Consider the following 24,307-nt stretch of genomic DNA (forward strand, 5'->3'; position numbering starts at 1 on the left):
TGAGCTTGCACTTGTATTTGCGCGGGAGGAATGTTAAGCGAAGGAGTTGGGTCTGATGTGGAGCATGCTGGTATGGAGCCCTCAAATGCTACTGATGGTGTTTGTTGCGTTGGATTTGGCCCAAGCAGTTCCATTTCATCTCCAACATCCGTATTACTTCCAGCTTCAGCTCCTCTAGGATTATTATCCAGATTAGTAATTAGCGTAGTAAATTTCTCAATACCACTTACAACTGTATTTTGGAGTGCGCCCAACTTCTTGACCTCTGCTTGCAGTTTATCGATCTTGGATATAAGAGGTTTGACAATGATATTGATTTTCATCTCAATGAGATCAGCGATTTTATCAAGTAGGGCTTCCTCGGAGGAACAGAAAGGGTGTTCCTCAACAAGAGTCATTTGTTTATGCTTTGGAGTGGTAGCCCTCTTCCGCTTAGTCCCTGAGCGTAAACCCCCCCGCTTGGAAGGATTCTTTGTGCATTGACGTTTAGGTCTACCAGCGTGTCCAATAAGGGATTGATCTAGGACGGAGACCTGTGATTGTGTATCTTGCTCTGGGTCTTGATCAATGTCAGTGTCTATAACAACATCAATAGGCAAGCCTTCAAGAGCCGGAATTGCATTCTCCGGTGATCCCGGTATAACTTGGGGTGTAAAATCAGCTGTAGAGTCTACAGTATGAATGTCCTGAGTTAATGTACCATCAAGCAGGATTGAAGCGGATGTAGGTGGTGATGGGCATAGCAAGTCAGGTGATAGGCTCAGCCCCAATGACTCCCTCCTTTGCATGTTTATTTTCTGAACAGTCTGGACCATGTAGTTGTTTATCTTATTTTGTTGCACTGCTACAAGTTTTTTAGACATTGCTCAGACTGTGTGATATATGTAGGTGATATGTACGTGACTTACTTGAGGGACGAATGATGTCTTCACGCTTGCAGAGTTTCTGGCCCTGCCCCTGCCTCCTCCTGCCGATGAGGGCCATAGAGGGCCCGCCCTTTGCCCGGGCTTAGCCCGGCGTCCCGCTCGCGTCCCGCGAGACGGGACTGACGCTGTATTTAAGCGCCTCCTGGCGCGAACCGCTCTCGTTGGATGCCGCTAGGGCTGCTGGGGTATGTAGTTTTGAATGGCCCGCCCACGCTCCGCTCGGCGGCCCTACTCCGTGCTGGCAAGAAGGAGTTAGGCGGCGGGAGGCGGGCAGGCGAAGACCCCAGGCGCAGCACTTCCCTTTAACCCTGCTGGGTCCACGGGCAGGATGCAGGCAGACAAAGTAAGTGGCAAGTCTCAGTCCCCCCGCTCGTCAGAGCTGACGCTGTATTTAAGCGCCTCCTGGCGCGAACCGCTCTCGTTGGATGCCGCTAGGGCTGCTGGGGTATGTAGTTTTGAATGGCCCGCCCACGCTCCGCTCGGCGGCCCTACTCCGTGCTGGCAAGAAGGAGTTAGGCGGCGGGAGGCGGGCAGGCGAAGACCCCAGGCGCAGCACTTCCCTTTAACCCTGCTGGGTCCACGGGCAGGATGCAGGCAGACAAAGTAAGTGGCAAGTCTCAGTCCACCTAGTCATATGACCTAGGAACTGACTGCAGGCACCAAATGGTTAGGGCAAGAAAATACCAACTTTCCAAAAGTGGTATTTTCAGAGTTGTGAGTTAAAATCCCACTTTACTATTAAAGAGGATATTTAATTACAATTTCTCAAACACCAAACATGAAATCCCTACCTGCTCTTAAGCAAAAGCTATCACTTCCTAAATGTAATAAGGTAACCCCATGTTATTCTATAGGTGTAGTAGACATTGAGGTAGTGACAAACAAATTTGAGTTTTTCACTACCAGCACATACAAAACTTAAAAATGCATGTCCAACTTTTGAAATGCATTGAACTCTGCTGTGTGGTCTGCTTAGGCCCTACTCTTGGGGTGACCTATATGTATTAAAACGGAAGGTTTAGACCTAGCAATAGTTTTTTCCCCTAGGTCGAAATGGCAGTTTAAAACTGTACATACAGGTAAAATCACAGGCCTGAAATATGTTTAAAAAGGCTACTCAATCAATTCAACTTTATTCGATTCAGACAGAGAATCATAAAAGCTTACTATTCAATACAAATTTTTAAAAATAGGAAAGAGTTGGAGGAGGAGCCAAGATGGCGACCTGAACGGACGTGCCGTGTCTCGGCTCCGCGAGCCTGCATGCCCAGCGCTCCTATCCTGCCTTCTATCCTGCATTTTGACTGCAACAATGTGACGCTGTGTTTGCGCTGAGCCCCCCCGTGTGCCTCCGAGATCCCTGCGAGCTGCAGTTCCGGAGATATCGTCGCAAGCCTAGGTGACCGCCGAAGCCTTGGGTCGGTGCTCTGCTTGTCTCCTCTCCGCCGATCGTCGCTGCACCGACGACTGCCTCCTACCTGCTCGTCAGCCCTGTGACTGCCTCTTCTAGCGACGGACCGGCAATGATGCCTCCTGTGCGGCGCTCCAGAGCCATGAGCGGTGTTTGTGACGGCGACCCGCTTTGCGATGCCACCATACCGTGCTTAGCCCCTTCTTCATGCGTCCATTCCGGGGAGGGAGCGATGGCGGCTGCTTCCCCCGAGCTGGCTGGGGCTGTCCTGTGTCGCGACTGTGCCGCCTCGCACACCGCTGACCTGGAGGCAATGCTACCGACACCGTCCCCTGCTACGGAACTTGATAGCCTGCACTCGGAGCCGACGTGCGGGACTGTTCTTGCCGCACTAATCGAGCTCCGCCGTGACTGGCAAGCCTCCTTCGCACGGATGGGTAAGCGACTCGACGATGTCCTTCTCATGAGACCCGGGAGGCCGACCAACTATAAGGATTGTGCTGGCTTGCCGCTGCCGGTCTCCGCGGGGGACACAGGGGCACAGAATGCATGCGGGGAGTGGTTGCCTTTCCCCGGCTCCCGATTTACCTTTCAACGGCAGGTCGACATCCTCAGTGGTGCTACAATGTTTCCCCCCCAGTCGGACATTGCAACTTTGTCATCGGTGAGGTTAGTGTATCGGACTTTGTCTTCGCACGTACTGGCCCCCTTTGACTCTGCAGTCTTGTGGAGATCTTATGTCAGGCGGTGGGGTGGAATTCGCTTCTTGTGTTTTGGGGTGCTTATTTTGTGCACCGGCAGCACCGAAAGTGATTGGAGGCGCCCATTTTGTTTCTGCCTTCTTCTTCTTCATCAGCGGTGGCCATTTTACTTTTCTCCATTGTTTGCACCGGACCTCCCCCGTCGGCCATTTCTGGAGAGACAGTCAAGATCTGGCCAGGGCTGACGGGGATTTGACCATTGCTTTTTACACACTGGCTGGCGGGACCTGACTCGGACTGGTTTTATTGTTGCATCCTTTGGAACTGCGCTTGCACGATGTGCCGGATTGCCTGCGTCATGATGGTACGCTTTCCTCTTGATTGTGCTCCCCCGAACTGCCCGTTACTAAGCTGTCCTTTTCCATTTTGGCTGACGAAGACCCACCTGGGACGCTATCCTGTGCCTCTGTATGTGCTCATTTTAACGATCCTTATCCTCTACAGGCTGTGACTATGTGGCAGTTTTTTTTTTTTTTGGACCCGCTTACTGGGGTGGTTGTTTTTGCAGGCTGGGGTCTGGGGATAACTGTTGCTTATGATTGATTTTTGACTTCATACCTGATCGGCCGACGGGGAAAATGTACTTGATTCTGCCTTTTCCTAATGTGGGGGACGTATTTTCGGGCAGGGGGTCCGGGGACAATGGGTGCTGGTGGTGGTCTTGCACTGTTTTGTTCGGTTGGGGGGGACTCGGATTGATACACTATCTGGACACACACGGGGGCTCTGACTGAGACTTACTTCTTATTAGAGACGGTGGCTTTTGTATATGCTTGATGTGGTTGCTACGTTGTGAATCTGGGGCGGGTAGTGGAGTCCGTGACACGAACATAATGGCCCTCCTCCGGGGTTAGGTTTTTGTGGGAGTTTTAGACTGGGTTCTCCTTTCTTGCTCCCTGTATCTAAGGTGTCCTTTTATCTTCTTTCTCTCTCTCTGGTTTCTTTTCTAAATTTCGGGTTTATGGGGCGACAGATGCGCTGCTGGGGGGGGGTAGGCCGTAGCCTTTGCATGCGTATAGGATGGGGGTTGAGGGATGGGTTTTATTTCTTTAAGTTCCTATGGTGCCTTGTTTTTTCTCTTTAATTTATTTCTTCTCTTCTGCTTTGGGTCCGCGTCGACGTTGCCGGCGGGCGGGTGGTGGTAGGTACTGATGGACCACGGGTCCACTATCCTTGTTGCACTTTGCCGTCTTGCCGCCTGGTGACAGGCTTGTTCTCGAACCGCTGGGCTGTGTGGGTTCCAGTTGATATTGCTATCTCACGTCTACGCGGACCCTGCTCTTTCTTTTTTTCCTTTTCGTTTATTTTCTATTCTCAATAAAATATAATGGTTGGTCCTTATTAGTAGCATTGAAACTTTAAAATTAACCTTCGATACTCCTGAGGAGCGGAGGCACGTGATTTACAGTGTAACTGCTGACTATTTGTTAATTGATATCAATGTACTATCGCGTCTTGTATTGTATGCACCTGTGCTCAACAGTTTTGTGGCCGGCCTGCCGGTTGTAGGCCACTATTTGTATTTTTCTAAGAAGCACGAATAAAGGTTTCCAAAAATTAAAAAAAAAAAAAAAAAAATAGGAAAGAGTTAATGAAATCGCCACTCAAATCGGTGGCCCAATAAGTCCTGCCGGCCCACTAATAGCATTTAATTAACAGATCATGGGTACATGTAAAACACTTTATTAGGGACTTATAAAAACGAAATGTGCCTAGGGGTTTAAGCCAATTTTACCATGTTTGATTTGGAAGGGCACAGGCAGTTTGACATTAGTTAACAGTGCCAAATTGCACAGAGTCCTAAAGCCCAAAAAAATGAATTCATCAAAAAGGAGGAGTTAAGGCTAAAGTTTGGGGGGACCCTGCAAATTGGGCAAGGTCCAACAACGTTGAATAATGAAACTACTAAACAGAAAGAAACAAATGGAACAATTATTTTAAAAACTTGTTAAAAATGTTATTTCTTTCTAAAACACTGAAAAATCATGCAATTGCAGAGATCATGTGGGAGACCCTTGCATTCCATGCCCCTGAATTAAAACTTCCTCCCAACATCAATGTAAATCAGTATATTTGGGAGAAAATAGAGATCTATTTACGTGGCATCACTGTCCATTTTCATACTTTCAGGATCATTGTTGATTTCTTCAGAGTGGAGTTTAGACAAGGCAGAAGATGCTCACCCTTTCAGCTCTTATTGTAGCCTTCCTGTGCCAGGTAGACAATCCCATGACGACACAAAAGATGTGGCACTCTTGCATTTTTGAAATGTAGATTGGAAACTGAAGAAACATGCCTTAATGTTGGCAGCTATCAGAGACACTTCTGACTGTTACCTCCCACCTAACCCACATCTGAAAAATCCCCTTTATTATGTGGCTACTGCCCAGTGGCAGCCTTGCACAAAAATTATGCCGACTCCAACTCAGATGAAAATCTACAAACTAGGCAACTTATTTTGTTTGAAAAGAAACATAATGTAAATATTAAATTATTTTTTCATTATTCAGTTGTACATTCTCTATTTACACTTTATACCAAATTTATTACCAAGATGAGATACTTAGACGCAAACCTGTAACAGAAGAGGCTAACAAACATACGTCAACTGATGCTGAACAACATAAAACCAGTGGGTCATAGGAATACCGATTGCCACATTTAATCCCTTGCAAGTAGACTGAAGAGCACCAGAGATTGGCTCAATGTGGGATAAAAGAACTGATAATGGGCCTGATTCTAGATGATTCTAAATTCTATTCTCAATAACCAATCCTATAAAGAAAAATACTCAAAAGAATAGAGGGGCATGCTAGCATAAATGTAACACCACAAGATTTTCAGAATGTAGATACTAAAATAAGAACTTGCGGTCAAATTCATACATATATTTATAGACATCATAATTGAAGAATTTGGCTAATTCTTGGCTTTGTAATGCCTGGCCAACTTGGACACACTAAGCCCAATATAATAGCATAATAAGGAGGACCTAAAATTACCCAAAAGTGCTCAATGCTAAACTTATATGGAGTGTATGACATTAACTGTAATTGAGGATTTTAAATACAAAAGTGATGCTGTGCAGACAAATGTTCACTTCACCAAATTAATTCAAATATAGAAATTAAAGTATTTGAAACGTTGACATATTAAATATATTTGATTTTTTTAGAGGCGTACTGGATGGACTTTTAGAGACATATCCATGGAGACCACCTCTTACGTTAGATTTCAAGACATTTGGAGTAGAAACACCTAGTGGTAAGTGAAATGTTTATAATGATAGAGGTTGTAATATGTACAGCATTCTACAATCCTTTAATATTAAATAAGGGTATTTTTTTTTACAGAGAATTAGAACTATATGCAATGTACTTTATTTGTGACTAAATGTATGTATATGTAGAGTGAACATAATGGGTAATCTTATATCATGGTCTTATATTTCCATTAAGGAGTTCTGGTTATAATAAAAACAAAGCTGAACACAGAATGTTTTATAAATGCCATCAAAACTTTGATGGTAATGTAGGAATACACTATACAATACCTATTCTTCTTGTTTATACTACAAGTTAATTTTGGTGTATTTATCAAGAAAACACTTCTTACATGTTTTGTTTCTGCATCTATTCCAACATATTTAATAAACCAAGGCTCCTTTAAAGAGTTCTCTAAAAAAATGTATAGTGGGCATATGGAACTCCCAACATAATACAATAGGAAGGAACATTCTCAAATGTACACTACAAATTTACACTAACATCAAATTTGTTTTGTATTCTGACACTGTGTGGCAGTCACTTCATATTCCTTTCATTTATGCCTTGATTGTGTGCCTTTCAGCTGTTGTATTTTCAGCAATTTACAAAATTGAAAGCAAATTTCACATGCTATAACTGGGAAGAAGAATTGTTTGTGTGCCCACAATAATGAGATTCATTTGTAAAAAACAAAACTGCACATGTACAAAAGATGAAGAGATTAATATATAATTTGGTGCTCAGGATGAAAAATGTTATGATAAAGTCAGGAAGCAAACTAATTGAAAAACAAACATTTTAGCATTCACAGCACTACTTAAAAGACGAAGAAGCAAATTCAAGGACTAACTTTCACAAAAAACCCTGAAGACTATAATTAAATAGGACATAATTGATTCCTCTACGCTGATTGTGCCCATTACAATGTGTGACTTAAGTATGGAATCTATGAAAATAAATTATTAACATATAGAAAAAAAAATAGAATAAATATAAAATAAGACATGTCATACCATGGATGTAATTGTTTTTATATGTACTTAAAACATATGATCCCAACTATTAAATACTCACCCAAGATGTTAATAGTAGTGTCACATTATCTGGAATTCAATGGGAAGTTCACATTGAACAGAGGAGATTCTGGGACAGTGAAAAAAATAAATGGTTGAAAATAAAGACAGACTTAACCAGGTGTAACCAATACCTATTTGGTTGAAATGCATTTGTGTCTTTGTACATCAATTGCTCCGTAACCTGAAATAAACAAATGAAATGTGAGCTATTTTGAGTGCTGCTGTTCATTAGTGAAATATCCTTTCTAGGACTGGTTCAACCAAGAGCAGGCACTGGCACAGTTGAGTGTTATGAGAAATGGAAATCATTTTGCTTGTGATATGTACAGTAAACACTGATGAGTGTAAGAAGGGGTTATGACTCACAAAAGGTGAAATTGCAGGTTGATTACACTCCCCCTACCCTCTATGCCCATCTATATGTATAGTTTATTCCATATTGATCTTACTTGTGGATAGTTATAAACACATGTATCTAAGCAGTACCAGAGCATGATCTTATTGCATTTTACTAAAGTGCAAGAGTTTTATTTATAATGTGTTAGTAATATGGGATTTGACTTTTACACTAATAATTTTGTGAATGGGTGTTTAGTACTACACTTGGTCCAAATACATTTTAATTTGGCCACATTTATCGTCAATGCCATCACATGAATATGTATACTAGATCACTTTCTGTCTCTGCTTTTTCATTCAATTTCTATGATACCTAGAGTTTGAGAATACGCGATAAATTTCTTTTACAATTTGCACTGAAAACATTTCTCATTCATGACCCATTCCAGTGTGACATCTGAAATTCTCTATGAAGAATATTTACAGTATGAATTTATGAGGAATAACATGTTTTCACACACTACATTCACAATGTACATGCTACTCTGTATTCATTTGCTTGTTCTAATCAAGGTTCACAAAAAAGAGTGGTGTGCCATAACCGATCAGTCAAGAAGATTGCTCTTTGTCTAAGGTACCAAGTCTCAAGAATTGGCTTTAAAATCTATAAGGATTGTTTTATATAAAGTATTTAAAATAAGTCTTCCCTTCAATTTTAATATGACGTATTTCTGTGGGTGACTCCTTTACAAGGTGGACGCTGCACATTTTGCTTGTAACTGGCAGTAACTGTATGGAGTGAAAAAATGTCAGGCAATAGACTCTTAATATTTCCATACATCTCAATTAATTACCAGTAGATGCAGGAATAATATTAGAGAATGACCCAATAATACAGTACATCTCCTGATAATTGCAGGGATCTACCAGAAATGTACATATGGAAGAAGACTGCTGGTAGTGGTGTTATCATACAAGCCTTTTCTGCTTGATTAACTGGTTCACATGCTCATGCTTCTTGTTTAATAGACAAGGTAATAGTAAAGTCATGGCAAAGTTTAATGAAAGCAATTCTACAAAGTGACGTCTTAAATTACTGGACAATAATTGCAGTAAAATATCAAATACATGTCTGTATCAATCGGATATCCTTCAGTTTGGATCTAGTCTTTTTCCATTTGGATGAATTCTTTTTTCTGCACACGGTGAGACACAATCAACTGTATGTTTCACCTTTTCCAATTAGTACAGAAACATCATACAAGGAGTAACGGACAAAAGATTGTAGAAGACAGTGACACATTATGCATGGGTCTATAAGTAACACATTTATTGTGATTTGAAGTATATTATAGTCACAGATTTCTTATATCCGCACAAAACGGTCCTACATGATTTTCAATATGTAAACCCTAGTACTGTTTCAGATAATCCTGACATATAATTCAGTCATGTTTTGTAGTTAATATCCCTTGTCCCTTCTTCTTTAAATCTATATTGCACAACAGTTTTCCTATCGATATGTTCTGTTCTGGCAGGAGAATTCTGAAGACATTCTTGTCAAAAGTATTTCCAAACCCTCTTCTACAGCACGAGTATCCACTTAAAGGTCATCAATTTTTGCTTTATATTTATGGCATTACATGAATTCACTCAAGACTTTTTATTTCCAGCAATCACCCACATTTTAAGAAAGGAAGTACCATTACTTTTGGTTTTATTGCAGGAGACCTTAACCCAAGCTCGTAATGTATTGCTTGAATCACCAATTCTTGGGGTAGTGTGTGAATGCACCACAATAACTCTTCAAATAGATTGTGTGGCAAATCAAATTAATTTGTTATATCATTTCAAAAATAATGACTTATTCTGTTTATCCAAACTTGTTACTTTACCTGATCTGGAAAGATAGTCTATTGCCTGACATTTTTTCACTCCATACAGTTACTGCCAGTTACAAACAATGTGGTAGAAAGCCAAATTATAGAGAAAAGAGTTATGAACAGGAGTCAAGAGTGAACAATAACTTTTTAAGTTCAATGAGGAAGTTAACCTTGCTTAGCGTTTTCAGCATTGTCTAGAATTTAATGACGGAGAGAGGGATAGAGAGACTTGGGACTTCCATCAGAGAGTTACAGAGTCCAAGGGATTTGAAATGTGAATGCCTAAGTCAGATTTGCACAAGGTTATCCTATTGTGAGAACTTTTGCACTTGTCAGTTTATCACGAGAATAGACCATAAAAGGAATACCCTGCAAGTGATAAATCAGATTTTAATTTGCATTCCTGATCCCAATGGAGATTTATTAGATGTAAGTCTATGTGGTCACTGTATTTGGGTGCAACAACATGTGAAATGCTGTGTGTACTCTGGAATAAATTAGACTACTCTAAATATTTGGATCACAGCCTATCATAAGACCAGTGTTCGCTGTAGATAGAACCCCACATCTTTCCATCTGTAATTTATAAACAGCCAACACATTGTTTAGTATTCCTATATTCTTATATGCAGATATATGGAACACATTATCACCTAGGAGGGTATCCTGGATCTGGACAGATGTCCAGCCAAACCTAGGTCTCAATGGGAGTACTCAAAAAGCCAGGTCTTCAGCTTTTTGCGTAGTTCTAGAAGTGAGAAGAAGGCTCTTATGCATAGCTCCTGGTAGTTCCATGATATAGGAGTGATGTAAGAGAAGGCTTGATTGCTGGATCTGCCTTTCCGTATACGTGGAATGTGTGCAAGTAGGAGCCTGGACAAGTAGAAATGCCTGGAAGCTTTGTGAAAGCAAAGCAGATACGAGTGTTGAGGTATGCTGGGCGATTATTATGTAGTGCCTCGGAAGTGGAGGTGTTTGAATTATGCAAATTTGTTTGTGGGGAGCCAGCGGACCTCCTTCAGGTGTGATGTGATATGAGTGCAGCTTGGGAGGTTGAGAGACATTCTAGCTGCAAAGTTCTGAATGGCCTTCAGGCTTCAGATGAGTGTTTTGTTGACCCCAGAATAGAAGGAATTCCCATGCTCCAGCTTGTTTGTGACAAGAACATGTGTGATGGTTGTCTGGGTGCTGAATGGGAGCCATTTGAAAACCTTTCTCAGCAGCTTCAGGATGTGAAAGTATGAGTTTGTGAAAGCATTGATTTGGGTGGTTATGTCCAGTTTTCTGTTCATGATGATCCCAGGGTTCTTTGCGAGGGTGGTGAGGTGAGTGTCAGTCCTAACTCTGTTGGCCACAAGGTGGAGTCCCACGGTGGAGTGCTCTTCCCGACGATCACAATTTCTGTCTTGTCGGTGTTCAGATTCACACAGTTGGTTCTCATCCACTGGGAGATTATAGTCATGCAGGCATTAAACTTGAGCTAGGTACTGGGCTTCTTGTCCTTGAGATAGATCAGGAGCAATGTGTCATCAGCGTAGTAGAGGTTTCTGATGTTGTGAGAGCAGATGATGCTGGATAAAGTTTGTATATGCATTGAAGAGGGTCGGGCTCAGGTAGTATCCTTGTGGAACTCTGCAGATGAGGTCATAGATATCCGAAGGGTACAGTGCCAGGATAACTGACTGCATCCTTCCAGTCAGGATGGAGCAGATCCACCGGAATGCATGTCCTTGGATTCTGATGTCGTGTTAGCATTAGATGAGAATTTGGTGGGAGACCGTGTCAAAAACTGAGGAGAGGTCCAGGAGGGCTTTCAGAATGGGGACACTTGCAAGAGGTCTAGCAATTTACGAGGTTTTTACAAGTAGATTCTCACCTTGAAGACGATCAGAAAAAAACTCTTATTAAAGGCAATAATAAATTTGTTTTCAGGGTGGGAAAGGGTAAGGAACACCACTAAAATTGATTGTTGGGTAAGGAAAGGACCAGGGCATCTCCACACAGACACATTTCTTTACCATGAAGGAAGATAAAATTAACCATTTGTAAATGCATCTGTGCATAGTATTTGCACATTCAGTAATCGCTTCCTATGTTGCCCAATATTAACCCATATAACTTCTCCTTAGAATTTGTGACAGTAACAACATCCCAGAAAAACTGATGTCATTATTTTGGAAATCAAGAAAGCTGGAAATGTGTTTCAACTGTAGGGACAATCTATATTAAAACATTTCTGACTTTGTGAATCTGCCATTATAAAGCTACCAGTACTTATTAAGCCAGTAAGACCTTCTGATTGGCTGGTCAGTTAGTGAAATTGACTCTATCTATATTAGTGATTTGAACTTTTCTTTATCTAAAAAGAACTGCATGAAGAGCTTTGCATTCTAGGGATCCCCATAAGCACATTCTGAAGGGATTTTATATCCATAAACACTCCACTCTGTAGGCACTATCAGATTAATTGTAATCAGCCAAAGAGAAATATTGTTCAAACATGTCTCAAACAATATATTCATTTTACCCTTAGTCTCCCTATTATAATGCAGTTGGGAATCTTTAAACACAGCGACCAAAACAGAGGTTAATGACATTCACCTCAACAACATGGAAAGCAGAAAAAATGAAAATGTTTAGCTACTTTAATGTGCAATAGGAAGTTAGATTTAAAGCAAGATCAATAATATTCATTGATGCAATGTGAATGCCAGGAACCTTAGGTCTGTGTGTGTTTTAAGTCTGGCTTCTGGCACATGATAGTTATCACAGAAAACACATCAAAATGCTTAAAAAAGAACTAGTGAGTGTTTAAAAAGTGAATTAATTAGAGTAAAAATTGCTTGATAATGCATTGTTTATGTGAACTTGAAAATAAATAAAACATCATTTGTGTTGTGTGATGAGTTATTCTCTGAAATGTATGTTATTTACTCATACTGTTGCTATTTTAGGCGGAAGTTCCAGCTCATCACCTGTAACCTCCAGTGGTGGGGCTCCCTCTCCTCTGAACTCTTTGCTATCACCATCCTGTTCACCACCATCATTTCACTTGCCGGGGCGCAACATTGGAATCCCAAGCGCCGAGGCATACTTGCAGAGCCTCAAGTTGCCCCTTTGCTACAAGATCTGCCCAACGAACATTATCAGACAGCAGTCATTTGTTTTTCCAAATCATGAGAAACTAGAGAGTTGCAGTTCCGGAGGTATCCCTTCATTCCTTGTAGATGTGCCCATGCTCTCTTCTCTTGGCATTCATATTAAAAATGCAAAATCCGAAGACTCAAATGCGCATTGTATACAAGTACCGAATTCAGCCCATCCAATTTTATATGGATTACCGCCATCTGGAAACATTTTTCCCTCAGGACCCATTGCACGGGAAGCACTTAATTGTTCATTACATCCTCCCTATGGCTTCTATGGATATAACTTTTCAGTTCCATCAAGGCTTATAAATGCAGCAAACCATTTCAAAGTAACTGACAACATTCCAACTTCATTTAGAAATGGCAGATGTAACCACTCTACATGGCCCTCTACAGTTAACAATTGCCTATAGTAGAACATAAACTATTGCTTCTACGACGTCTTTTGATGAAGAGCATATCAATGCATATACTGAAATTCCAATAAAAAGCCCAACAGGAGAGTTTGGATGGCCCAGTTAAGCAAAAAGATTGATTATCTAATGTGTAATATATGTACAGTATGTATTGGGTACTCGGTTGATTCTTTGCAAATTGATTAAAGACCTGGAACAATGCCTAATTGTATGTATTTATGTTTAGTATGTCAAAACAAAACACATGCACTTTTAAATTTTTTGTGGGAGAAGTACTACATTTAATATTCTCCATAGATTCGTTACAACAAATGTTACTTTATAAAATTTGAGTCAAATATAATAAAGGAAGAAATGTATCAAATGAATAAAATAAGGAGAGAGACAAATAATGAATTAAGGTAGTAAAAAGAAAACAAACGTAAAATAAAAAAGTAAGGAAGAAAAAGAAAGAAAGAAAAGAAGAAAGGAAACAACATGTAAACTAATAAAGGAAGGAAAAAAAAGAAAGAAAGAAAGAAAGAAAAAGAGAGATGCTCACTGGTACCATGGAGGCAGATTTCAGAATGGCAGAATTAGTCACTGATGCAGATTCATAGGGACATATTTCTAAAGAAAATTTGATGTTAACCACCCAAAGTTTTTTTTTAAATGACTTTGTAGGTTCAATTATTGAATCTACTATAAAGGACCAAGGTATACATATAAAACTCTAAGTTGAAATTACCATGATATTTGTTCCTGTTATGCATAAATAGATCTCTTTTCAAGTGTAATTCATATTGAACAAACTAAATTAAACTTGCTATTAAAATGTATGCTTATTAGAATGTATGCATTCTTGATTTTCATTTCCTATGAACATTTAAAAAAATGTAATTAGAGTATTGTATTGAGCTTAACAATCAGACTTTTGAAATATATTTACTGATTGAGAATATGAAACAGATATTTCTTGCTTCTATGCTTCCTTTTTCATTATTTTTCACATTTACATTCAGGAGTGGGCCGTGAAGGTAAGAGCGGTGGAGCAGGGTGAGGGGGTAATTGATAGATGATGAGTGAAAATTAAATAAATATTTAATTACGCCCTGTCATTGTGTGTCTAATCACCTCACCCCGCCTCACCACTCTTACCTGCACGGGCCGTCCCTGTGTACATTAGCATAGGAGAGTTGCATCCAAAAGTCATATTGAAGGTTCTGCGTCAGTTTGGTCAGAGCTTTTGACATCTGATTAGCTGCTGGGTGGTATCAGGAAATCGATTGTTGAGGAAAAAACACTAAAGGAGGAGAATTCATCAGAGAAATGTTTACTACCACCAGGACAGTATTCTGCAAAAATGATTTCAGCTGATGCTACTCTGAAGCCTAATAAGTCTCTAGTTTTGGCAATGCAGCTAGTGCTAACCTCTGTTTGGAACATTTTTGCACAAAAAACTTCAGGAAGCCTGCCCCTTAATCTGCAAAGTACCTGAATGGTGTGGCTAGCATCTCCTAAGTAAACATCTAAGGAGGGAATGTATTGCAGTTGTTTCACTCTCAAGAGCCAGATAATTTTTGGGGAGTTCATGACTATGCACTTATGTGACCCCACAATGTTAGAACAAAGGTTATTTTAAACTCCATCTTTCATTTTTTTTTAAATGACTCTGCTTTAACAAACAGTGTTTACTAAAAACTTGACAATGATGTTCACTTAATTTCGCAAACTGAATATGATCTTGTCGGTTGGGATACTCCGTTATAAATGTGACGGATACCCCGTCACCGTATTTAAAGTTCCATAGGATATAAGGTAATACAGTCAACGGGATATCCGTCAAATTTGTGACAGAGTATCCCATCTGCTAAGAATGTAATCCCGTCCTATGTCATGGGCAGCATGTTGTGAAACTTTTAAACCACATAGGGTGCATTGCATAGCAAGCATATTATAGTGCATTAACATTGACATGTTGTATGTAGATTTTTTATAACACAGTAAATGACATGCACTTCTTGTCATTTGGAAACCATGGTCTACAAATTGAGTATATCAATGTATTTCTCAACAGTTAATGCAGTTCTGGGCAACACTTGGAACCTATTTCTTTTTTTGCATACATGTCATTTTTGTCTAATGCTGTCTTTGGCAGACTTCCCAGAGACCCTTATTTTGACCTTTTTTTACCTGGCAGATTCAGCTATATGTCAATAAGCTCCTAATAATGGAGAACTGTCCTTGTTTAATGCCAGTCAATTACCTGCAATCACAGCACAAATCACCTGACAGCTGGTTTCAATTACAGGATGTTACAGATGAAACCTTTCAACAACTTTTCACATTTTAAAGACCAGCAATCCCCAAAGCCTTGGTATTTTGGTATTCTTCTCCTTGCCAAATGTCTGGCCTCCGTTGTGGCTCATGAGGATGTGGGGAGCTTGGGAGGCTTTTGAATAACACTAAATTCACTGGTTAGAGGTCATTGCAAAATAAGTGAGTATTATAGAACACCCTTAAGGGCACTAGGGCATGACAGTTTCTTGCATGTGCAGCAGATATAGAGCTTCATGAACGCAGGGCCTGATTCACAAAGGTAAATTTGGACGTTTGTGTAAGTTCACTTTTTTTTGGTACTCACAAAATTGCATTTTTATGATAAGTTTATGAATGCAGTCCGAGCGGATTACTCCGCACATTAATGAAAGGCATGTCCTTTCTTTTTATGTGTGCAGACTCTGCAGTTGTAAATATACAGTTGTAAATATACTACTATTAAACTACCTTCATGAATATCAAACAATCGTAAACCTAGACAAAATTATAAGTTTATGTTTGTGAATCAGGAACTAAGGGGCATATTATCAAGAAGTGCGATAACATTATCGCCACATTAGCGGCAGGAAACTGCAGCTAAAATGGCAATAATGGGCTTGATAATATGTCCTTGTGAATTCCCATAGCAGCCCAGGTTCTGATGTTAACCTGGGCTGCTATGGGAATTCACAAGGGCATAATATTATGCACATTATCGCGGTTTTAGCGGCAGTTTCCTGCCGCTAAAGCGGCGATAATTTTATTGCAGTTCTTGATAATATGCCCCTAAGTGTATGTAAATGCGTAATATGTGGAAAGAAGTTTTCAGAGTTTGCTATTACCATTTATTCCAAAACAAAATGTCATTTTGGAAATTGCACAACATTTCATTAGGAAGACTGGACTGAAAATATTAACCAAGGTTTGTGCTGCCTACAAGTTAGTTTTCTTTAAAATGTTTTTTCTCTCAAATATATATGTATGAGGTACGTAGATATTATGAAAAAGTGATGTATTCCTATTTTGTTTAAATAAAACTGTACAAATGATGTTTGAACACAGTTATTTTAACATACCTAATGTATTCTTTATGAAAACCAAGGAGAATTCCATAGTCAACATATTAATTTGAGAAATATATATTGTAGAGTTAAGAATCAGTCAAGCCAGTATTTAGGATAAAGTGATTCACTCAGTACTAAAAAGAGATAATACATGTAAGATTGAACACTACAATAGTGCAGTGGGGGGAAGTACACAAACAATGGGAAATCCCACTGATGTAGCAAAAGAGGAACAACTTGTAGTGGTGGGTACACTAAATAGCAATCAAATACAATAATTTGAATTTGAATTTTCTTTTTTTAGAAATTGCATATTGGGTCAATGATGATTTCTGCCCGTAGAGTTTCAAAATCCTCTTTAGGAATAAAGATATTTCTTCTCCACCCATTTCTCTATTTTAGGAAACTAATAGAAAGGGATGGGAAGGCATGTTTAAGATCAAATGTTTTGTGAACAACAATTTAGGGAGTGGCAAGTATCTACTTTGATACTAACAGAGACTGGAGGGATTATTCTAAATCACACAATAAATAAAAAAAAATTGTTTTATTGATTAATGAGAAGTGACAGTATTCAGCTAAATAAAAGGGTTTACTTTAATTATACAATTTGTAAGAAAATTGGGCAATGAATTAATGTACCTCAGAGTACCTGCAAGTAATATGATGTGTATGAAATAGATTTTTTAGGAATTTAAGGAAATAGTTTATACTTTCAAAAGTATTAAGGATTTAATGCATAGCCTGTGGGTAACTGCTTTAAATGTTGCTGATTATTGCTATTTCACATTGAGTCCTAAGGCCAAATAATATAATGCACTTCAATATCCAGTATTTAACACCCAAATAGGTTTCTTACATTAATTGTAATGGAAATGTTCTTTATTTATTTATTTGTAAATTGTAAATTATCTCCCAGTGAAAATGTAGCTTTAGGACAGACATGTGTTGGACAAGAATACATAAAAAAGGGAGTAGGAGGAGCAGTGTTGTAGTGTTGCAAGTGGCACAAGAAAGCATTCCAGAGCTTTAGGCAATGACCTCTCATGGCTCTCCCTCTGCTGCAAACCTCCCATTTATTATGGAATTGTGAGTAGGAATGGAGAGCTAGACAAAGATTTCCTGGGGCAGGATAAAGGGAGATCAGCTCAGAACAGGAACTGTGGATTGATCTACTGAAAGGCCCAAGATGTTAAACAACGTTTTTTGCATAGGATCCTATGTTAGATCAGAACCCAATGCAGGGAGCTGTGGGCCTCGAAGATATGGTCATATTGGCAAAGCCCATAGAGGAGCGCCACTACCTTGTTTCAATTTCCCTGGATCTTCTTCACGGGATTTTAGGGAGATGGAGGCAGAAGCTATTTCCATGGTCCAAGGGAGACAACATTGATGACTTGCTGAAGTGATGTTCTCCACCAAAAAGAAAGGCCTACCTTCCTGAATGACAACAGATGACCACGCTTTCTGGATCTAGTAGTCAAAGGAGAGCTCTAGGTTGACCAGATCCCCAAAGTTTTGACTCTGTCAGCAGAAAGATTGCCTAGAAACAGCCGTCAAATGCTCTTTGACTAATCTGAGCTACCTTTGCCAATCACCATTAGATCAAAATTGTTATTTTTTTATTGTAGGAAGTTCAAGGACATACACATGGAGACTGGCAGTCTATTAAGGTGTTAGGAGAGTGAAATATGAGTTGAAGATGCGTCTTTCAGGTATTGGGGTAGTAGAATTGGATGTTTGAGACTACTGAGCAGTTATACATCAGTGGACACTTGTGTGTGGATCAAGGGCTTACTGACCAAAAGGGGTATATCATTAAGAGGTTAAAAAAAAGGAAAGCACACAATTATGTCATCAAAGGTGATCGTGCAGATAAAGAGTTGAAGGTAGACAGGTAGACACGGAGTAAGCAGAACAACATAATAGTAAGTAGAAGAGCTTTTCTAGGCAGGCTTAGAAAAATAACGTTGTTACCTTTATGAAAATAAGAAATATGCTTAAAAGCATGCTATTTTTCTCAACTATTTTGAAAGCAATGCTTTTTCAGCCGTTTGTAAAGATGTGGCTGCTGTGTTCATACTGTATGAATGTCAGGGTTGATCTTGGGTTAAGGGCAGGAGGTTGAGGTGGTAAACAATAGGATAATGTGAGAGGTATCAAAGATACAAATGAACAACCTACAGCAATAAAAATGAGCAGAGTAAAGGCAATAGGATTTGGCACTCTTATCATCATGTTATGGGTGACTAGCTTAAGAGATTACAGCCATTGTTTGTGTTATACTAGCCGGGATACCAGTTACTTTCAGTTTAAAGAAGCATTGGGTAGGACTATAGACATTCATTCTATTATTTATTCAATGTAAACTTTTATCGTACCTAAGAACAAAACAGAATATTGAGAGGAAATAACTAATTCCTCTGCTTAATAGACTATCAGACAATCCACCACAGAAACTGCTACAATGCACTAGTACAGGATACGCTGTGAATGATGCATATATTTCCTATTGCCAAGGATATAATTTTTAATGATCCCATGAAGAAGTATAATTCTAAACTCATCATGACCATTTATTGTTTTATTAGTTTTGGGGGTTATAAAGCTGAACTAGGACCCTATTGGCACTTTAGAAGTGTACAATGGGAGACACATTTAAAACCTATAGAAACAATACATTAATGAGAAATAAACAAGTTCAAAATTGGAGTTATATGTAGTTAAGAAAATAGACACTGAAAGGAGGGAAGTGAGTTGTATTTATTAAGTGAGTGAAATTTTTGACACTAAATATGGAACTAGATATATGGCTATGTAATTGTCAGGAATCGAGTTGGAGCATCTCTCAGGGCAGGCAGGGGCCACTGGATTCTAATTGTGACAACTTCAGTCTTTCACCACTGGTGTTCTGGGTTTCTCATAGTGCAGAGCCTCTTACTGGGAGCCAGTTCCCCCTTTTAACTACATGACTCCCTGGTAGTGAGGCAGAGCAGTAAAGGCTTACATGGGACAGGTGCTGTGGGGTAAAAAGTCAGCAATGCAACAAACAAAACAAAAAAAAGTTCTGTCAGTGCTTTTTCTTCTAATTAAATGTCATTTATTGTACATACTAATAAATAAATACTATGTATAAATGTACATATGTACACAGAAGGACAGGTGTTTATGGTGGCTTCTTCCACAGGACTTCACAGCCAACAGGTGGTCAACACTAAAGAAAGGTTTCACAGATTAGATAGCCCATTAAATGTACTCTGTGCCTCCTGCATTAGAGGCATTGATGTACATCTGTGCACCAGCAAGCTCTGAACCCAAAAACATAAACCCCTGTAAGAGAGTGGATTATTAGTTGGGAGTGGATGGTAGTCCACTAAAATTATTATTGTGACTATTCTTGTTTGGTCTAGTAAAGATTTTGGTAATTTAAACCTGAGCTCAACTCCGTTTAGCTATGGCAGAGACCACACAGGCTTAATTTAAAAAAATTTGTACAACATCTAGAATCATCAAAACAGTAAAAAGTCACAAATACAACACAATAAGAATCCCACTCCACTTTATAAAAACAGAGAATAATGTATTTAACAAAAGGACATAAAACATAGAAATTTCCAATAAGGGGAATCAGAGATATAGTTTTTTAAAGTTTTAAAAGAATATACTCCTAAAAAGTGTTGAGCACCGACTGCAGTTATCTGGTTGCACTTGAACAGTACAAAGGCAAGATTTAAGGCAGAGCTCAGGTCAGACATAGATCTAGGTTCATCCCGGTCGGGAGTATCACCTTCTGACCTAGGCCTGATTATGAGTTTGGCAGAAAGACACCACCGTTACCTTCTTAGAGGAGCGGGCCTGCCAACTTTCTGTCAGGAAGGACACAAAGAATACAACTCGGAGAAGAAATCTCCACAGTGGGAGAAATAGAATGTGGGGTACCTCAGGGCTCGGCCCTATCCCCACTGCTGTTTAATCTATACCTGCAGCCTCTGATTGCCTCCCTGGCGAGTATGGGCTGCACAGTATATAACTACGTGGATGACACGCAGCTGCTGCTGAGTGTTGACAATACAAACACCGCCCAACTCCACACTCAGAATATCTTGAGACACACGGTCCAGTGGATGACAGGAAACCTCCTAAAAAGCAATCCAGATAAGACTGAGGTTCTGGTGATTTCATCTGCCACCTCACCATGGTGTGACCTCTACTGGCCCGCAGAGTTAGGTCCAGCTCCAAAACCCAGTTTGAACGTGAAGAGCCTGGGGATTAAATTGGATTGTGACCTCTCTATGGTCAGCCAAATCTCCTCAGTTGTGGGCAGCTGTACTAATATTATCCGACAGCTACGGAAATTAGTGCCTATCATTTCCCAATCTATGCTACGTTCCATCGTCGCAGCTACTGTGATTTCACGCATAGATTATGGAAATGCCCTCTACCTTGGCCTACCAAAAACCTTGATAAATAGGCTACAGGTGGTGATGAATGATGCCGCCTGTCTTATCTTCAGACAGCCAAGACACACTAAAGCATCCCTCCTGCTACAAAGCCTCCATTGGCTCCCTATCAAGGAGCGAGTGGAATTTAAAAACCTGTGCATAGCCCATAAAGCCATCTATGGCATGGCGCCCGCATACATCAAAGATCGCCTGGCAATGTATAGCCCAAAGAGAGTTCTTAGATCTTCAGACTCTCAGCTATTAGTCTGCCCTCGGTACAAACTCGCCACCAAGGGCGGAAGAGCCTTTTCGGTGCTGGTTCCGCATCTATGGAACACACTACCTGAGCCACTACGTAAGGAAGGAAACCTCCTACGTTTCAGAAAGGGGCTGAAAACGTTGTTGTTCAGGAGAGCCCTGTGAGCCACTTAGGCTAGTGGATGCCCTCTGTACTGTCAAAGTTGTTGTTTACCATCGATTCCCGAGCGCTTAGAGGCCTGTAGGTGATTGAGCGCGCTACAAATCAAAAATAACAATACCAATAACAATAACTGGGTGGGGAGCAAAGCAGGGAGACCGCCCACTGATATACAAATCAGATCCTAGGTCTAACCCTTGTCTCACAGAGAAATAAAAAAAAATTCTATCCTTTATAACCAATAGGAAAATATACTTTTGCTATTGATAGTTTTTTGGACTCCTGTCTTAAGGTCACGGCTCAGGAATGAATTTTGTAGGCTGTAATGGTACTATGGACTTAGTTAATGTATCAACATGAGACAGAGAAGCAAATGGAATGCAACCACCCCCACCTACTGAGAATTACTTGTGTGAAGTGCATTTAAGTAACAATCATTCCTGTGCCACTTCACAGCGATAGTTAATTGAATACAAACCCTATTTCATCAAGAAGGTACACACTCAAAAAACTAGGAACTAAAATCCTACTCTACAGCACAGAATAGGAATAGTTACTATTATAAATTCAAACGTAATTGTGGCAATGATTGTTGGCTGAAGACAGAACAATAGAAAATATTGCAACATTATGTGAGTATTATAGGTCTTCTTTACAACAATATCCCAACCTCTCCTTTAATTAGGCTATCGTAGCTAAACTTAGCACCAAAAAGGGGGCCTACTAGAATTAAAAAAATGGTTCACACCTGCATGCCTCATTTGAACAACTAAAGCAATAGTGGAAAGGGGCAACCATTCGGTCCCCCCGAACGTATGGCGGAGTACCACGATCTCCCCGGGAAGCCATCTTGGGCGGGAGGCGAGTCTCGGCTGGTATGCCCGAAGCGGCGTAGCCGGGGCGCGCCTTTTCCCGCCCTGGAGTGGGTTGGCCTAGACACTGACGCAGCTGGCCACGCCCTTGGGGCAGGCAGGGGCGGGTTTACGCCCGCCCTGAAGACGGATAAAAGGAGCAACAAGCCAAGAAAGCATCCTCTTGTTCCTGTGCTCTGAAGCTGCACCTCCTCGCTGCACGTGAGCTCGAGACGGAACGAAGAGCCAATTTTGAGCGTTGTAATCGTTCTTGTTTGTTTTCCAGATAATCTGTTGGAGAATGCAGAAGAAGGCGGGAAAGCGAATGACTACCGACCAGATGCTGCGAGTCCTCATGAAGGAGGTGACCGACCTAAAAAGGCGAATGGCGGATAAAGATGAGGAAGGGGGGCCGAAACGTCCTTTGGCAGGAGCAGCTCCGGGAGGAAAAGGCAAGAGGCCCAGAAGGGGAGCAGCTGGGGGAGACATTCCGGGTCCCAGTACCCCGCTCGAAGCACCCACTCCCGTGCCGGAGGGAGGGAATCCGATTCCCGTTGTGGTCACCCCCGTGTCCGAGGAAGATATGCCGCCCGAGCTGGCAGCACAATTAGCGGCGTGGTTGGGAAAAGGTAGCGAGGGCGCCACGGCTGTCGACGCGCAGGTGTTTTGATGAAGCAACTGCGGGAAACACGGGAAGCAGCGAAGGCACCCTCGCCGGCTGCGGCAGTAGAGAAACCACAGGGGACAGGTTCAGTCCCAGAGACAGCGTCCGGTTCAGGTAAGCGGCCATTGCCGATTGCGAGAGATGAGTCGGCTCCCTCTAGAAGGGAAAAGTTGGGTCAGCATGTCCCTTTAGCTATTAAAGAGAAGATATGGGCAGGGGAGTATATAAACATATTCTCGTTGCTCACTGATCATTATGAGATGGAGCATGTTAAGTGCCAGAAGGATCTCATGCATCCGAGTGTTTGGCGCGCAAAGATGGCCGCCTTTAAGGTAAATGAAAACATTGGCAATTGGGGCAAAGCGTGGGGGGTTTTTACATCCATCTTGGGGGAACGTAGGCCCGAATTGCTACCCGAATTGCCGATTTATCAGTCACGGATCATGGGGTACTCTGTATCACACGAGGGCAATCATTGGTTCTGCTATGATAACATTTTCAGAAAAGCGAAAGAACATGATAAAAGCTTAACTTGGGATTGTTATGATTCTGTGTCCTGGTCCAAAATGGAGGATACTGGTATGTTGAAATTGCCATTAGTAGGGAGTAACGTTGGCGAATCCTCCCGCCAATATGCGGGGACGCCCTTTCGAGCAGGTACGAGTACCGACAACTACTCGAGGCCTACCGGCAACGCTGGAAAAAGGGGGGTTTGTTGGAACTTTAACAGGGGTAAATGTACTAGGCCCCAGTGGTCATGCAAATTTCGACACGAATGTAGTGGTTGTGGGCAATCATCCCATCCTGAGTCCACGTGCAGAGCCAAAACGGGTGATAACGGGGGTAGAGGAGGCGCCAAACAGGTCTAACATAGTCCGAGGGGCGCCTTTACCTACCCCGATTGATACCTTGGCAATGATTCCCTGGCTCAGCGAATACCCGGATCGTGCTTCCGCTGGGGTGTTGCGGAACGGGTTTTCATATGGTTTCCGCATCCCAGTGGGGGACTTTCAGGGTGTAGCAAAATGTAAAAACCAGATATCGGTCTTACAGCATACGACCGTGGTACAGGAAAAGATCCGGAAGGAGGTTACTCGAGGTCGAGTCGCCGGTCCGTTTAGTGTACCGCCAGTTGCTAACTTTGTTTGTTCCCCTTTAGGGGTGGTCCCCAAGAAGGACCCAGGTGAGTTTCGGCTGATACATAATTTATCAGCCCCACGTGGTCTTTCCGTAAACGATGCGATAGACCCAGAAGTGTGTTCGGTGCGGTACGCATCCTTCGATGAGGCCGTAGCCATTTTGAGTCGCCTGGGGCCCGGTGCGCTGATGGCAAAATCTGATAT

The 24,307-nt window shown here is 41.2% G+C and overlaps 1 protein-coding gene across 2 annotated transcripts in view; it reads left to right on the top strand.

Annotated features, from left to right (window-relative positions):
• TBX22 (T-box transcription factor 22) overlaps positions 1–13,693 on the top strand; it is a 108,342-nt gene extending 94,649 nt beyond the window's left edge. For both annotated transcript variants that reach the window (XM_086966776.1, XM_086966777.1), the window contains 2 exons: positions 6,274–6,362; positions 12,617–13,693. In XM_086966776.1, coding sequence (XP_086822902.1) covers positions 6,274–6,362; positions 12,617–13,224 — 697 coding nt within the window. In that variant the 3' untranslated portion in view covers positions 13,225–13,693. The remainder of the gene's footprint in view (positions 1–6,273; positions 6,363–12,616) is intronic.
• Positions 13,694–24,307: the final 10,614 nt, after the last annotated feature.

This window comes from Lissotriton vulgaris, chromosome 4_1, assembly GCF_964263255.1.
Source record: "Lissotriton vulgaris chromosome 4_1, aLisVul1.2, whole genome shotgun sequence".
NCBI classification, from domain to species: domain Eukaryota; kingdom Metazoa; phylum Chordata; class Amphibia; order Caudata; family Salamandridae; genus Lissotriton; species Lissotriton vulgaris.